General features: G+C 40.5%; 1 protein-coding gene across 3 annotated transcripts in view; it reads left to right on the forward strand.

The window, feature by feature from the left end:
* The window catches only part of THG1L (tRNA-histidine guanylyltransferase 1 like), a 43,942-nt gene extending 25,864 nt beyond the window's left edge, over window positions 1–18,078 (forward strand). The window contains exons 4-10 of one of the 3 annotated variants that reach the window (XM_054684757.2): window positions 8,804–8,958; window positions 9,477–9,972; window positions 11,187–11,363; window positions 12,891–13,060; window positions 14,158–14,246; window positions 16,200–16,307; window positions 17,636–18,078. In XM_054684757.2, the coding sequence (XP_054540732.1) occupies window positions 9,782–9,972; window positions 11,187–11,363; window positions 12,891–13,060; window positions 14,158–14,246; window positions 16,200–16,307; window positions 17,636–17,797 (897 nt within the window). In that variant the 5' untranslated portion in view covers window positions 8,804–8,958; window positions 9,477–9,781 and the 3' untranslated portion in view covers window positions 17,798–18,078. The remainder of the gene's footprint in view (window positions 1–8,803; window positions 8,959–9,476; window positions 9,973–11,186; window positions 11,364–12,890; window positions 13,061–14,157; window positions 14,247–16,199; window positions 16,308–17,635) is intronic. The other 2 variants (XM_054684756.2, XM_518066.8) reach the window with 2 other exon arrangements.
* Window positions 18,079–18,541: the final 463 nt, after the last annotated feature.

The following is an 18,541-nucleotide window of genomic DNA, read 5'->3' on the forward strand; positions in this document are numbered from 1 at the left end:
TGTAGCCTAACTGGGAGACACCTCCCAGTAGGGGTCGACAGACTACTCATACAGGTGGGTGACCCTCTGGGACGAAGCTTCCAGAGGAAGGATCAGGCAGCAATATTTGCTGTTCTGTAATATTTGCTGTTCTGCAGCCTCCACTGGTGATATCCAGGCAAACAGGGTCTGGAGTGGCCCTCCAGCAAACTCCAACAGACCTACAGCTGAGGGACCTAACTGTTAGAAGGAAAACTAACAAACAGAAAGGAATAACATCAACATCAACAAAAAGGACATCCACACCAAAACCCCATCTGTAGATCACCAACATCAAAGACCAAAGGTAGATAAAACCACAAAGATGGGGAGAAACCAGAGCAGAAAAGCTGAAAATTCTAAAACCAGAGTGCCTCTTCTCCTCCAAAGGATCGCAGCTCCTCGCCAGCAATAGAACAAAGCTGGATGGAGAATGACTTTGATGAGTTGACAGAAGTAGGCTTCAGAAGGTCAGTAATAACAAACATCTCTGAGCTAAAGGAGCATGTTCTAATCCATTGCAAGGAAGCTAAAAACCTTGAAAAAAGGTTAGACAAATGGCTAACTAGAATAAACAGTGTAAAGAAGATATTAAATGACCTGATGGAGCTGGAAACCATGGCACGAGAACTTCGTGATGCATGCACAAGCTTCAATAGCTGATTCGATCAAGTGGAAGAAAAGATATCAGTGATTGAAGATCAAATTAATGAAATAAAGTGAGCATACAAGATTAGAGAAAAAAAGTAAAAAGAAATGTACAAAGCCTCTGAGAAATATGGGAGTATGTGAAAAGACCAAATCCACGTTTGATTGGTGTACCTGAAAGTGATGGGGAGAATGGAACCAAGTTGGAAAACGCTCTTCAGGATATTATCCAGGAGAACTTCCCCAACCTAGCAAAGCAGGCCAACATTCAAATTCAGGAAATACGGAGAACAGCACAAAGATACTCCTCGAGAAGAACAACCGCAAGACATGTAATTGTCAGATTCACCAAGGTTGAAATGAAGGAAAAAATGTTAAGGGCAGCCAGAGAGAAAGGTCAGGTTACCCACAAAGGGAAGCCCATCAGACTAACAGCACATCTCTCAGCAGAAACCCTACAAGCCAGAAAACAGTGGGGGCCAATATTCAACATTCTTAAAGAATTTTCAACCCAGAATTTCATATCCAGCCAAACTAAGCTTCATAAGTGAAGGAGAAATAAAATCCTTTACAGACAAGCAAATGCTGAGAGATTTTGTCACCACTAGGCCTGCTTTACAAGAGCTCCTGAAGGAAACATTAAACATGGAAAGGAACAACTGGTACCAGCCACTGCAAAAACATGCCAAATTGTAAAGACCATCAATGCTAGGAAGAAACTGCATCAATTAACAGGCAAAATAACCAGCTAACACAATAACGACAGGATCAAATTCACAAATAACAATATTAACTTTAAATGTAAATGGGCTAAATGCCCCAATTAAAAGAAACAGACTGGCAAATTGCATAAAGAGTCAAGACCCATCAGTGTGCTGTATTCAGGAGACCCATCTCACATGCAGAGACACACATAGGCTCGAAATAAAGGGATGGAGAAAGATCTACCAAGCAAATGGAAAGCAAAAAAAAAAAAAAAAAGGGGGGGGTTGCAATCCTAGTCTCTGATAAAACAGACTTTAAACCAACAAAGATCAAAAGACACAAAGAAGGCCATTACATAATGGTAAAGGGATCAATTCAACAAGAAGAGCTAACTATCCTAAATATATATGCACCCAATACAGGAGCACCCAGATTCATAAAGCAAGTCCTTAGAGACCTACAAAGAGACTTAGACTCCCACACAATAATAATGGGAGACTTTAACACCCCACTGTCAACATTAGACAGATCAACGAGATAGAAAGTTCACAAGGATATCCAGGAATTGAACTCAGCTCTGCACCAAGCAGATCTAATAGATATCTACAGAACTCTCCACCCCAAATCAACAGAATATACATTCTTCTCAGCACCACATTGCACTTATTCTAAAATTGACCACGTAATTGGAAGTAAAGCACTCCTCAGCAACTGTAAAAGAACAGAAATCACAACAAACTGTCTCTCGGATCACACTGCAATCAAATGAGAACTCAGGATTAAGAAACCCACTCAAAACCACATAGCTACATGGAAACTGAACAACCTGCTCCTGAATGACTGCTGGGCACATAACGAAATGAAGGCAGAAATAAAGATATTCCTTGAAACCAATGAGAACAAAGACACAACATACCAGAATCTCTGGGACACATTTAAAGCAGTTTGTAGAGGGAAATTTATAGCACTAAATGCCCACAAGAGAAAGCAGGAAACATCTAAACCTGACACCCTAATATCACAATTAAAAGAACTAGAGAAGCAACAGCAAACACATTCAAAAGCTAGCAGAAGGCAAGAAATAACTAAGATCAGAGCAGTACTGAAGGAGATAGAGACACAAAAAAACCTTCAAAAAATCCATGAATCCAGGAGCTGGTTTGTTGAAAAGATCAACAGAATTGATAGACCGCTAGCAAGACTAATAAAGAAGAAAAGAGAGAAGAATCAAATAGACGCAATAAAAAATGATAAAGGGGATATCACCACTGATCCCACAGAAATACAAACTACCATCAGAGAATACTATAAACACCTCTATGCAAATAAACTAGAAAATCTAGAAGAAATGGATAAATTCCTGGACACACACACCCTCCCAAGACTAAACCAGGAAGAAGTTGAATTCCTGAATAGACCAATAACAGGCTCTGAAATTAAGGTAACAATTAATAGCCACCAACCAAAAAAAGTCCAGGATAAGATGGATTCACAGCCGAATTCTACCAGAGGTACAAAGAGGAGCTGGTACCATTCCTTCTGAAACTATTCCAATCAACAGAAAAAGAGGGAATCCTCCCTAACTCATTTTGTGAGGCCAGCATCATCCTGATACCAAAGCCTGGCAGAGACACAACAAAAAAAGAGAATTTTAGACCAATATCCCTGATGAACATCGATGCAAAAATCCTCAATAAAATACTGGCAAACTGAATCCAGCAGCACATCAAAAAGCTTATCCACCACAATCAAGTCGGCTTCATCCCTGGGATGCAAGGCTGGTTCAACATATGCAAATCAATAAACATAATCCAGCATACAAACAGAACCAAAGATAAAAACCACATGATTATCTCAATAGATGCAGAAAAGGCCTTCAACAAACTCAACAGCCCTTCATGCTAAAAACTCTCAATAAACAACTCTCAATAAAAACTTTCAATAAACAAGGTATTGATGGAACATATCTCAAAATAATAAGAGTTATTTATGACAAACCTACAGTCAATATCATACTGAGTGGGCAGAAACTGGAATCATTCCCTTTGAAACCGGTACAAGACAAGGATACCCTCTCTCACCACTCCTATTTAACATAGTGTTGGAAGTTCTGGCCAGGGCAATCAGGCACGAGAAAGAAATAAAGGGTATTCAATTAGGAAAAGAGGAAGTCAAATTGTCTGTTTGCAGATGACATGATTGTATATTTAGAAAACCTCATCGTCTCAGCCCTAAATCTCCTGAAGCTGATAAGCAAATTCAGCAAAGTCTCAGGATACAAAATCAATGTGTAAAAATCACAGGCATTCTTATACAACAATAACAGACAAACAAAGAGCCAAATCATGAGTGAACTCCCATTCACAATTGCTGCAAAGACAATAAAATACCCAGGAATCCAATTTACAAGGGATGTGAAGGACTTCTTCAAGGAGAACTACAAACCACTGCCAAACGAAATAAAAGAGGACACAAACAAATGAAAGAACATTCCATGCTCATGGATAGGAAGAATATTGTGAAAATGGCCATACTGCCCAAGGTAATTTATAGATTCAATGCCATCCCCAACAAGCTACCAATGACTTTCTTCACAGAATTGGAAAAAACTACTTTAAAGTTCATATGGAACCAAAAAAGAGCCTGCATAGCCAAGACAATCCTAAGCAAAAAGAATAAAGCTGGAGGCATCACGCTACCTGACTTCAAACTACACTACAAGGCTACAGTAACCAGAACAGCATGGTACTGGTACCAAAACAGATGTATAGACCAATGGAACAGAACAGAGCCCTCAGAAATAACACCACACATCTACAACCATCTGATCTTTCACAATCCTGACAAAAACAAGAAATGGGCAAAGGATTCCCTATTTAATGAATGGTGCTGGGAAAACCATATGTAGAAAGCCTAAACTGGATCCCTTCCTTACACCTTATACAAAAATTAATTCAAGATGGATTAAAGACTTAAATGTTAGACCTAAAACCATAAAAACCCTAGAAGAAAACCTAGGCAATAACATTCAGGACATAGGCATGGGCAAGGACTTCATGACTAAAACACCAAAAGCAATGGCAACAAAAGTCAAAATAGACAAATGGGATCTAATTAAACTAAAGAGCTTCTGCATGGCAAAAGAAACTACCATCAGAATGAACAGACAATCTACAGAATAGGAGAAAAATTTTGCAATCTCCCCATCTGACAAAGGGCTAATATCCAGAATCTACAAAGAACTTAAACAAATTTACAAGAAAAAACAACCTCATCAAAAAGTGGGCAAAGGATACGAACAGACACTTCTCAAAAGAAGACATTTATGCAGCCAAAAGACACATGCAAAAATGCTCATCATCACTGGTCATCAAAGAAATGCAAATCAAAACCACAATGAGATACCATCTCACGCCAGTTAGAATGGCAATCATTAAAATGTGAGGAAACAACAGATGCTGGAGAGAATGTGGAGAAATAGGAATGCTTTTACACTGTTGGTGGGAGTGTAAATTAGTTCAACCATTGTGGAAGACAGTGTGACAATTCCTCAAGGATCTAGAACTAGAAATACCATTTGACCCAGACATCCCATTACTGCGTATATACCCAAAGGATTATAAATCATGCTACTATAAAGACACATGCACACATATGTTTATTGTGGCACTATTCACAATAGCAAAGACTTGGAACCAACCCAAATGTCCATCAATGATAGACTGGATTAAGAAAATGTGGCACATACACACCATGGAATACTATACAGCCATAAAAAAAGATGAGTTCATGTCCTTTGCAGGGACATGGATGAAGCTGGAAACCATCATTCTCAGCAAACTATCACAAGGACAGAAAAGCAAACACCGCATGTTCTCACTCATAGGTGGGAACTGAACAATGAGAACACTTGGACACAGGGTGGGGAACATCACACACCGGAGCCTGTTGGGGGATGGTGGCCTGGGGGAGGGATAGCATTAGGAGAAATACCTAATGTAAATGATGAGTTGATGGGTGCAGCAAACCAACATGGCACAGGTATACCTATGTAAGAAACCTGCACATTATGCACATGTACCCTAGAACTGTAAGTATAATAATTAAAAAAAAAATCTATCAGAAGGATCAGTTAAAATTTAAAAAAACAAAACAAAAAAAAGAAGGTGCTACCATGTATAACCCTAATGCAAATAATAGAGTGAGGACAGCAGTTCCCACAAGTGTGGTGTGGCAGGTAATTTCCATCTAAAATTTTACTTGCCAAGATATAGAATTCCCCTTTGGGGGTCTATGAAGTTCCTTGGTTTTATTTTCCCAAACAAAGAAACCTCCAGGTTTTGGGCACCTTACTCACTTTCATTACCTGGCAGAATTTGCAAGATAATTGCCCAGAACTAGCATATTGATTCACATTTTTATGTTACCCATCCCTTTTTTTTTTCCCCAAGCTGCAGAAGATCACCACTTGATTCACAGGAGTAAGCAGGGCTAAATTGTAGGCAAAAAGCTTAAAAACAATAATGAGACTAGGATTTAATGACAAATGTATGATAAGCTTTGGAGCAAAGTTTTTCTCTCCAGTCCTCATTTTGGTAAAAACTAATTATGAATAAACTTTAGTCTTATACTTGGCCTGATTATTTGCATAAAGTACAGCAAGAATGGTTATTTTGACATAGGCCTTTTGGATTGGCTTTGATAAAACTCTGTTCCTCAAGGAATTTTAGGTAAGACTTTTGTTTGTTTTTTGAGATGGAGTCTTGCTCTGTCACCCAGGCTGGAGTACAGTGGCGCAGTCTCGGCTCACTATAACCTCTGCCTCCTGGGTTCAAGTGATTCTTCTGCCTCAGCCTCCCTGGTAGCTGGGGCTACAGTCACCTGCCACCATGCCCAGCTACTTTTTGTATGTTTAGTAGAGATGGGGTTTCACCATATTGGCCAGGCTGGTCTCGAACTCCTGACCTCAAGTGATCCACCCACCTCAGCCTCCCAAAGTGCTGGAATTACAGGCATGAGCCACTGTGCCTGGCCTTCAGATAAGACTTCTAAAGCCGAGCCCAGCCATGGGTTTTTATCCTCTAATACCTGTGAGTTGGGTGATCCTCCCCTCTTGAGGTCCCAAGATAAACTCAGAGCTTCCAGACCTGTTAGAAAGTGACATTCTTTACTGACCACAGGTTAGGGACCCTGTGTGGGGACTATGCAGACAAGGTATGAGGCCAGTTCTCCCCAAGGGGCTTTTATTGGCTTTGCATGTCAAGCTTGATTCCTTAAAGGGAAACACACCCTTTCAGTCAAATCCCTGGTAAAATAACCAGTTTTTCCATCTGTGTCCTGTTTACAAAGAAAAATGGATTCTGATTGCACTGAGACAAACAACTATATTGCCATAAGTTAAAAGAGTACTCACAGATAATTTCAAAATTCTAGAGGAACCAGGCAGAGAAAAATAAACGTGGTCCAAATTTTGTTCACAGTATAACTTACTCAATTATTAAAGGCCATAAATAGTTTAAAATAACTTTCCTTGACTCTGAAAATCAAAACAAAGATCGACAATATTCCAAGCAACGGTTAAAAAGGTTGCTTTAACTTTCTGAGTGTAGTCCACTTAGTAAACTTTTATTTTGCTTGATATTTGTCAACATGTCAGTTCTTTATGAGTCCCTACATTCTTTATTTCAATGTTACAATCTTTAAAGCTATTAAAAACCTGCATTTGAGAACACCTGTTAAATTCCTTCACATAGCTTGATTATAAACCATCTTTTGAGAAGGAACAAAGCAAGACAACAATTGTCTGTGAATGAAAAATTTCCAGGATAGTTAAAAATATGACTGATGAAGTTTACTTATCTTCATGGTTTACAATAACTTTACCCTTAATTATGATTGATAGCTATACTTAGACATTAGAATTTTAGAAATCCCATACAATTTTGGAACATATATTAGTATTCATCAAAATATAATTTAAAGAAGATTGGACATCATTTTGGCAATCTCTTATGACTAAACATGTCAAATGATCCTATTTATCTCTTTTCTGAATGTTTTGGGGCCCTCTGAACCAAGCAAAAAGTCAGGTATCCGCAAGGAAAATTTCCAGATTGCCATAAATTATTTTGCCAAAATGATGACTCAAAAGGCAAAAACCTTTCATTAGCCTTTACTATGACATGAAAATTTTGTTAAAAGCAAAATTTTACCCTTGCATTAATTTATTAATGTTAACCCCAATTCATTTACATGAAACCTTATAGATTATTCCATTTAATCCTAACCAATTTGACCATGAGGTGAAAACTTTACAAACCTTTTATAACCCTTTTACTAAAGGGCAGATTAGTGTCTTAAGACCTCCTTGCTATGCTGTTATTTTAATGCTTAATTTATGTAAAGACCATATAGATGCTATGGGAGAAGACAGTGTAGTACTTCTACTATGCATTTCACTGCAAAGCAACCCAAAGCCAATTGGCTTATTTTATATTCAGCCCATCCCTGATAGGAGTCTCATCTCCCAGTGTGGGATGTGGATGGGGAAACCCTGTTTCTACAAAAAAAATACAAAAATTAGGTGGGCATGGTGGCACACACCTGTAGTCCCAGCTACTAGGAAGGGAGGTGGGAGGTTCACCTGAACCCAAGAGGTCTAGGCTGCAGTGAGCTGAGATCATGCCATTGTACTCCAGCCTAGGTGACAGAGTGAGACTCTGTCTCGAAAACATACACATAAAAAAAATAAAAATCATGAATTCATATTGATAAGTAATTTTGAAAAATTCACCTAATGAAAGTAGGGCTCCTAGAGGAGGTAAGATTTGGTTGTCCCCTGGTCAGCTTGGAGAGAGGAGTTTGTGGAAGTAAAAGGTGAGGAATGATAACCTACAGAAAACTGACTTCACAGCAACAGAAACAAAGAAAAGATGCAGGATGTCATAATTTATGTCTTGGTCCTGCCACATATGTGACCTTATGTAAATTATTTTTTTCCCTTTGAGTCTCCGATTTCCCCTTTGTAAAGGTGAAATCCCAGTTCCTCTTTTGCATCCCTCTGATGTTACTCTGAGCATCAAAGGAGTCATGACTACCATTTGTGGTACTATTATGAGGATATACACACATACTGATATAGATCCCTGTATGGATACACAAAAAACTGGTAACAGTAACTGCCTAAAGTATGTTGTTAGGAGTCAGTGAGAGACTTTTTGCTACATATAAAAGGATTTATATTGTTTGAATATTTTTCTTTTTCTTTAGAGACAGATTCTTGCTCTGTCACCCAGGCTGGAGTGCAGTGGCTAATCATGGGTCACTGCAGTCTCGAACTCCTGGCCTCAAGTATCTTCCCACCTCATCCTCCCCTAGCTAGGACTACAGGCATGGGCTACCAAGCCTGGATAATTTTTTTTCTTTTTTGTAGGAACAGGGGTCTTGCTACGTTGCCAAGGCTGGTATGAATCTCCTGAACTCAAGCAATCCTCCTGCCTCTGCCTCCCAAAGTGCTGGGATTACAGGCGTCGGCCCCGTGCCTGGCCTGAATATCTTTCTTGAGGATGGAAAAAAAAAAAAAAGTAAGTAAGTAGGTAATGAATTTGAAAGAGCTTTGTAAATCACAAAGTATGACACAAATATTAGGGTTTTATTTTTACTATTATCCACCAGCAACAAGATATCAAACACTGGTTCTGTGATTATTTAATGGTAAAAAAGTTGAATAAATCAATTTAGTATACCCATATGTTGGAATATTGAGTCCATTTTTCTTTTAAAAATCACACTTTGGAATAATTGATGATACTGGCAAATGCTCAAGCTGAGTGGAAAAATATATAAACATTGTATAGGCGAATAATTCCAATCTTGTGAATTCCCTGTGTAAACCTACATACACAAAAAGAAAAAAGACTGAAAGGAACCATCCACAATGCTTTGATGGGAAAGACGGAGAAACAAAGTGTTAATTTTCTTAACTATAGTTTTGGTGTATTCCAGATTTTCTACAACAAGTTAATAAATGCCACTAAGAAAAGGGGAAACAACACAGCTACACCTTCAAACACCAGAAAAAGAATTTTTTTTTTTTTTTTTTTTAGGTTGGGGTATGATTTTGATCTGGGCACTAACGGGGACACTGATTGCTTTCGCCAGTAAGTCAAGACCAGCAGATAAAAAATAATTTTTAAAAACCTCGTGAGACTGATTTGCCGCAGGACGGAAGGAGTAAGAAGCATGCGTGGGAGGCGCTAACGGAGGAACCTAAACCTCCATCCTCTTTCCCTGGGAGATTAAGAACTACAGGGAGAGGCGAGAGAGACTATGACCGCCCTACGGCTAGAGTAGCCGCGAAGAGAACACTTCCGGGGCGGGGCTATCTGGCCCTTTCCTTTCCGCGTGTAGAATGTGGGGCGCCTGTAAAGTTAAGGTTCACGATTCCTTGGCCACCACTTCCATCACTCTGAGACGGTACCTGAGATTGGGGGCGACCATGGCAAAAAGCAAGTTCGAGTACGTGAGGGACTTCGAGGCTGACGACACCTGCCTGGCACACTGCTGGGTGGTAGTGCGGCTGGACGGCCGGAATTTCCATCGGTGAGCGAGCTCGACTCGGGGCGTCGCGATGCGCCAGCGCTTCCGGGGAATCCAGCTTCTTCCCTTGCAAGTCCTCCCGCCCGCTCCAGTCACGGTTACCAGGGTAACGCGGTAGCCAATGAGTGCGCAGCATGGAGCATTGCCCCGCCCTGCGTGTTAGCTAGGAAAGTGCCTGAACGCTGGCTGTTAGCGTAATTGAATGGGCGATGTGCTCCCAGATGAGGATCTGGCTTGGAGTGCCCGTGTTAAGTGAACAGAGACTTGTTAGCAAGGACCTGTTGTTAAAAGTCACTCTCATGCACAATATTTAAGCTCTTAAGCCAATTGCCTAGCTATTCTGTTAGATATCTTTGAATGCTGACTGTTCAGAAGTCTGTGTAAGCCTTGCTTGTGGGCAATACTTAACGTCTGTGCTTCATTATCAGTAACAGGCCACATGGACTAGATTCAACAGAGAGTCAGAAAAAAAGAGAAGGCTGGGCGCGGGAGGCAGGAGGATCACTTAAGGCCAGGAGTTGGAGACCAAGTTTTTTGTTTTTGTTTTGTTTTTTTGTGGTTGTTGTTGTTTGTGAAACTCCGCCACTACAAAAAAAAAAAAAAAAGAGAAGGAAGAGAGAAAGAAAGAAAAAGAAAAAATTTAATTTGCCCGGCGCAGTGGTGCACACATGTAGTTCCAGCTACTCGGAAGGCTGAGGTGGAAGGATCGCTTGAGCCTGGGAAGTCAAGGCTGCAGTGAGCGGTGATTGGACACTGCACTCCAGCTTGGGTGACAGAGCAAGACCCTGTCTCAGAAAAAGAGGGAGGGGGAGAAAGAAATATAACAGAAAGATGGGAATTTAATCTTTAAAGAGGGCTGCATTATTAATGATTATTATAACTAACATTTATTGAGCACTTACTAGGAGCTAGGTATGATTACTTTTATCTTCTCCCTAATCTTCAGGACAACCCAATGAGGTAAATATTCTTTTATTCCCATTTCACAGAAAGGAGAGTTGAGGCTTAGCATTTATGTCTGGTTTTCTCAATTTCAGGGCAGGAAAAAAACTAAGTTCTTAAGAAAATGGATCAGGTTGTGGCTAGTTGAGCATTTGGGTTCAGAGTGCTATTACATTATCTTCCTCCAAACAGCCTCTGTTATCTAGCAACAGAGCGTGTTGTTAATGACAGGCTTCCATCCATGCTTTCTTCCCTTTTCTCTTTCCCCTGTGAAGGTTTGCTGAGAAGCACAACTTTGCAAAACCCAATGACAGCCGTGCTCTCCAGCTGATGACCAAATGTGCGCAGACTGTGATGGAAGAACTAGAGGATATTGTGATTGCATATGGACAGAGTGATGAGTACAGCTTTGTGTTCAAGCGGAAAACCAATTGGTTTAAAAGAAGAGCCAGGTAATTCCATGACCTAACTCCCTTCTTCAGAATATTTCCTCCCAGCATCTGGTTTTCTGTTTATCTTAATCGCAGACTTACAGGCTACAGATGATGTCTGCAGTATTTGTAACTGCAGAGTACATGTATATTTCCTGTTTAGATTGTTGTACTTCCATCTGATAGCCGAGCATTCTGTGTGCCTCTTTTATCTGATTCTTTCCCCACATGCCCCATAAGATTGGTTTCTAGACTGACCTGGCATTGAACATTAAGATTAGAAACAGAGACCATAAGAATGTAATATTAACAATTCATAGGTTGGCTTTAGCCAGTGATAGTCTCTACGTGCATTGCATTACACTGTTCCTCAAGACAGATCTCATTATAAAATACACAAATCTGATATTCGATTTGGCAGTATTTTGAAACGCTGTATGGGAAACAAATCATATAATGAATTGGTTTATTCTTTCTTTTTTTAATAGAGGTGGGGTCTCTCTGTGTTGCCCAGGCTGGTCTCAAACTCCTGGCCTCAAGCAGTTCTTCTGTCTTGGCCTCTCGAAGTGCTAGGATTACAGACATGAGCCACCACGCCCAGCCTGAATTGGCATTTTTTTTACAACAATGGTTTCTCTCCTTTCATGACTGTAAATACAAACAGGTCGGGCGTGGTGGCTCACGCCTGTAATCCCAACACTTTGAGAGGGTAAGGGAGAGGATTACTTGAGCCCAGAAGTTTGAGACCAGCCTGGGCAAGATGGTGAGACCTCATCTCTACAAAAAATTTAAAAATTAGCCAGGCTCAGTGGCATGTGCCTATAGTTACAGCTACTAAGGAGGTTGAGGCAGGAGGATCCATTGAGCCAAGGAATTTGAGGCAGCAGTAAGCTATGATTGTGCCAATCCACCCCAGCCTGAGGGACAGAGAGATTCCATCTTTTAAAAAATAAAATAAAATTTAAAAATACCCCTTGAATCATAAATTCGTATCACATCCTGTAGGGAAAGGTTTAATATCAGTAGGTTACTTAATGGAACTGGAAGGAGAGGCAGGCTGCATTTAAAATACATAACTGGCCGGGTGTGATGACTCACGCCTGTAATCCCAGCACTTTGGGAGGCCGAGGCAGGCAGATGACTTGAGGTCAGAAGTTTGAGACCAGCCTGGCCAACATGGTGAAACCCCAACTCTACTGAAAATACAAAAATTAGCTGGGCGTAGTGGCCTGCACCTGTAATCCCAGCTACTCGGGAGTCTGAGGCAGGAGAATCACTTGAACCCAGGAGGCGGAAGTTGCAGTGAGCCAAGATGGTGCCATTGCACTCCAGCCCAGGCAACAGAGCAAGACTCTGTCCTAAAAAAAGAAAAAAAAATACAGAACCAAGGTATTAAAATAGTGTTTCTTAGCCAAATGCATTTTATCTCCTGGCTTTCTGGGCAGTTTGTGTACTCTCTGTGGTACCCACAGGTCTTATCATGGTGTTGAATTAATTCCGTGTATTTTTCTTTTTCTTACTCCACCCAATGTGCGTTACATTTTCAAGTAAGTTCATGACTCACGTGGCCTCCCAGTTTGCCTCCAGCTATGTGTTTTATTGGCGGGATTACTTTGAGGACCAGCCCCTTCTGTATCCCCCAGGCTTTGATGGAAGAGTTGTGGTGTATCCCAGCAACCAGACTTTAAAGGACTACCTCAGCTGGCGACAAGCAGATTGTGAGTGGCACCAAATAAACACATGTAGTTAAACCACCAATTCCATGCCTTACAGGTGTTGATCTGATACAGGATTGGCTCACATATACTTTGTTTCAACATATACTTTGTACAGAATGCAGTATTTACATATTTTTTCAATTAGTTAAAAGTATTTGAAAAATTAAATTTTATGTAAAAACTCCTTATCTCTATTTTTTTTTTTTTTAAGACAGAGTTTCGCTCTTGTTGCCCAGGCTGGAATGCAGTGGTGTGATCTTGGCTCACTGCAACCTCCACCTCCTGGGTTCATGGGATTCTTCTGCCTCAGCCTCCCGAGTAGCTGGGATTACAGGCATGTGCCACCACGCCCGGCTGATTCTGTATTTTTTAGTAGAAATGGGGTTTCTCCATGTTGGTCGGGCTGGTCTTGAACTCCTGACCTCAGGTGATCCACCCACCTTGGCCTCCCAAAGTGCTGGGATTATAGGCGTGAGCCACCACGCCCGGCCGCCTTATCTCTATTTTTTAAAAAAATCAGATGTGGCAATACTGGATCTGCATTCTTACTTAGTACTAGACAAAGCCTGTGCAGTGGCAGCTACCTTTACACACACACACACACAAATGCCAGTGTGCCATAGTCTCTGCCATTCCCTGTTGTTCCTCTGGGGTCACCCACTGCTTTACACATTTATGTTCATGCCAGCCTCAGTGGGTATTTGAATTGTGACCCTTGCCTTATGTGACTGTGATGATGTTTGTGAGGCTTTTACTTGCTTGTTCTAGTTTGAATTTTCCAGAAGAACTGGAAAAGAGATTGAAATAATATAAATCAAATAACTTCTAAAGTATTCCTAGGATTAACACACAAGTTAACAGATTTGTATAATGTATAACTGAAATGACCAAATAAAACTGTTGTTAGGGATGAAGTTTTTTCCCTACTGCTCCTTCCCTCCATGTTCCGTGTGTAGGACTTCGGTCAAGTCACTGAATGTCTCTGAGATCTCTTTACTTTGAAAGAGGAGAGGGTCAGGGCTCTAGTATTTCTTGAAGAATGAATATTCAATAAAGATTTTATGTATATAAACATTACTATTTTGTTCTCCTCACAGGTCACATCAATAATCTTTATAATACTGTTTTCTGGGCACTTATACAACAATCTGGACTAACACCAGTACAAGCCCAAGGGAGATTACAGGTACAAAGATCTTACTACATTAATACTTAACTGGGGACAGTTCGCTGTAGGCTCTTCCATAACTTTTTTTTTGTTAAATTTACATTTCTTTCTTTTAAGATCCCTTTACAGCTTTGTTTTGAAAGGATATAAAAATCATAATAAGAGCAGCTCTGCTGCCTGCTTGGTCTGTAATCCTGGATGAATTACTGCTTCTCCCTGAGCCTTTGTGTTCTTAGTGGAAAATGGAATTGACGGCACTGGCTCTGCATTCCCACGTGCTAACACTTGCCTGAAGCCGTGTATGACTGTGTATGACTGCCATCTTCAGCACTGACTTTTTTTTTTTTTTTTTTGAGACACAGTTTCACTCTGTTGCCCAGGCTGCAGTACAGTGGTGTGATCTCAGCTGATTGCAACCTCCACCTCCTGTGCTCAAGCGATTCTCGTGCCTCAGCCTCCCGAGTAGCTGGGATTACAGGTGCATGCCACCACACCCAGCTAATTTTTGTATTTTTAGTAGAGACAGGGTTTCACCATGTTGGCCAGGCTGGTCTTGAACTCCTGACCTGAAGTGATCTGCCTGCCTGGGCCTCCCAGAGTGCTGGGATTACAGGCGTGAGCCAGTGAGCCACCACACCTGGCCAGCACTGAATTTTTGTCAGTCCCACCACGCCTCTTCCCTCATTGCCATTTTCCCTGCTGGGCACCTGTAGTTTCTTGGGTTTATGACCTCTGTGTATAGGAAGAGTTTGTGCTGAGTTTGTTACTTTCATAAATGTCATAATAACTACTCACATCATGCTTCTGTGTAATTTTATCCTTTCTGCCTCAGTTCTTTATAGGTAAAATGTAGAAAATAGTAGTTTCTACCTCATAGGTTTATGGTGAGAATTAAATGGCATGATGCACGTAAAACACAGAATCGTATGAAGCACATTGTAAGTGCTTAATAAATACTGGTTTTTGTTATAACAGTGCTACTTGTAGGATGACTAACTTTGAAATGAGGTAATGTGTTATAACAGATCTTTTATTTGTATTTTATTTTATCTATTTATTTATTTTTTGAGATGGGTTCTCGCTATTTTCCCCAGGCTGGTCTTGAACTCCTGGGCTCCAGCAGTCCGACCACCTCAGCCTCCCAAGTAGCTGGGATTACAGGTGCATGCCACTGTGCCCAGCTGTAACAGTTACTAATACAATGCCTGGTACATTATGATTGCTCAATAAATGGTTGTCATTTTTAATAATAGTAATGATAGAGATTTTTATATAGCAATAATAGGAATACTGGGGCCTGGTGTGGTGGTTCACGCATGTAATCCCAGCACTCTGAGGAGGCCGAGGTGGGTGGATCACCTGACGTCAGGAGTTCGAGACCAGCCTGGCCAACATGGTGAGACCGCTTCTCTACAAAAATTAGCTGGGTGTGCTGGCACACACCTGTAATCCCAGCGACTCAGGAGGCTGAGGCATGAGAATCGCTTGAACCTGGGAGGTGGAGGTTGCAGTGAGCTGAGATTGCACCACTGCACTCCAGCCTGGGCGACAGAGTGAGACTTTGTCTCAAAAAAAAAAGGCATACTGGTAGGTATATCCAGGTTTGGAAGAGTCAAGTTCAGATTTCAATTCTTTGTAGAAGAATAAGGACAACCTTTTAACCTTGGGGAATTTATATAACCTTTCTAAGTTTTACAAGACCAAATACATAATACGTATTCAGTTAGTATTAATTCCCCCCACTCCCTTTCAGTCTTGACTTGTGAAGCCAGTGTTTGGTATAGGAGAGAATTTTATCTAAATAAGATCATGATTGCCCTTAAGATGAAAATTTACTAATAACTATAAGATGTTTGATAAAATCCTTCCACTTCTTGATTGTGGAAATTTAGGTTGTGGGTCGAATGGATAGTAGCACTAGGGGAGAAAGAAGACATGCAGAGCTTTTAATATCTATGTTTATTTCCTCAGGGAACTCTTGCAGCAGACAAGAACGAGATTTTGTTTTCTGAATTCAACATCAACTATAATAATGAGCCGCTGATGTATAGGAAAGGGACTGTGTTGATATGGCAGAAGGTAATGCTGTTATGTTCAAAGAAAAATGGAAGTCAGGAAAAAAGAGAGCCTGTGCCCATTCCAAGCTGTGCCCTCCCTGCTGCCTGTATGCTGATGTGACTACAGTTGCTAATGAAACCTTTCCAAGAGGAGAGGCCATAGATTCTTATTTTTAATGTGCATTTTGTCAGTCAGTAGTGGTCCGAAATCTCCCATACATAAGTAGAATTACAGAATTTTAGAATTAGTGCCTGTATTTTTCTGTGTTGTAAGCTGTCCCTGAATCCGATAAAATCTTTTAAAAAGGATACAGTACAGGTATGAGGATTTGTGCATTAATAAAATACTTAAAAAATACTTTCACACTGGATAATACCATTAAATGGTCTCTCCATCCCATGACAACTGTAATATGAGGCACTAAGAGACAATGTATATGAGGGTTTGTTATTTTCATAAATGTCATGAGATTCCCTTGACATTCATACTTACCTTAATATTCTGTAATAAGTTTGTACATTTACCTATATCCTTAATTTTACCAATATTTTCTCTCTGTACCAGCTGTTAGGCATAATGATTTCTCTAAATTTATTTCCTTCCATGCAAAGTTTTTTTGTTTTTTTTTTCTGAAATGAATGTTTTCAAGTACCAAGGAGTACCTTGAGAGCTAGTCATTCCACTGGCAACTCCAGCTCTTTGAGTTGTTCAAAACATTTATTCTTTGGTACAGACTTGGATACTTCTTAATGCAGGTGGAAGGTAAGACATACCTTTAATTCTATAGTTATTGCTAATGAGGAACACAGAATCCTTTCTTTGTTTCTAAGATTGCTTCAGAATAGTATAACCTTTTTTTTTTTTTTTTTAAGACAGAGTCTTGCTCTGTTGCTCAGGCCGGAGTACAGTGGTGCCATCTCGGCTCACTGCAACCTCCCCCTCCTGGGTTCAAGGGATTTCCAGCTAATTTTTGTATTTTTGGTAGAAGCAAAGTTTCACCATGTTGGCCAGGCTGGTCTCGAACTCCTGACCTCAAGTGATCTGCATGTCTCAGCCTCCCAAAGTGCTGAGATTACAGGCATGAGCCACCGCGCTCGGATGACATAACCTTTTTAAAACTATTTTTAATTATAAAGAACTTCATGCATACTGAGATTTTATATATATATATGTATATATACACACATACATATATGCGCATATATATACACATATTTATATCTATATATATCTCAAATCTGGCAGTCGGAAGTATATGAAGATAAAAAGTGAGCTATCCCCACATCTTTCCTTTCTCTCCCAAACCCACTCCTGACTTAACAATGTCACTACTTTATTTTTACCTGTAGGTGGATGAAGTGATGACAAAAGAAATTAAGCTGCCAACAGAAATGGAAGGAAAAAAGATGGCAGTGACCCGGACCAGGACAAAGCCAGTGCCCTTGCACTGCGATATCATCGGGGATGCTTTCTGGAAGGAACATCCAGAGATTCTAGATGAAGACAGCTGACCCTTTGCGCTTCAGTTCTGGTGTGCTTAACCATGCAAGCCCTCCCACCTCCCAGGGTTCCTTGCCTTAGGTGGCTGTAGCATCCCTACCACCCAGGACACTGGTGCGAATGACACAACTCAAGTTGGGAGGGGAACAGGGAAGGAAGGGATGGATGGGGGTGGTGTATCTTACTCTGTTTAAGCAGAACACCTTGTTTGCGGTGTTGGAACATGGTTCCTTTGGCAGAAGTGCTTTTTTTTTAATCGCAGTACTATTTTTATAAAGCAAGAACTATTTCATGCCTTGGAGAATGAATCATTTTTAGATTGTGACATAAATCTTGTAAAAACCTGTCAGTTATTTTCATCTATGAGAGAAGAGGAGCCCAAACTCTCGCCCACCTGTTCTTAACCAGAAAACCCACTGACTTTGAAAATCTCACCTCTGCCACCCATCTACTTGCATTCATCTTTGGCAGACCTCAAGATAAATATGGGTTAATGCCTGCATGATGCCTCTGAATTCAGGAATTGCAGGGAAAACTCGGGGCTTTGTGCCAGTCTCTAAGTTGGCAACTTTGGCTGAACAAATGAGTAGTGGCTTCAGTGTCCTTGCGTACACATTCTGTGGATTGATTTAATGGAGTCGTCAGCATGATCATCATCTTCTAGCCAGGGGCATAGTTGCCAAGGCCATTTACCTCTTTCTAAGAAGAAACAGAATTATGTGTATATATGAGAGAAAGAAACAAGAATGAGTGAA

Source organism: Pan troglodytes, chromosome 4 (genome assembly GCF_028858775.2).
Source record: "Pan troglodytes isolate AG18354 chromosome 4, NHGRI_mPanTro3-v2.0_pri, whole genome shotgun sequence".
Taxonomy (NCBI): domain Eukaryota; kingdom Metazoa; phylum Chordata; class Mammalia; order Primates; family Hominidae; genus Pan; species Pan troglodytes.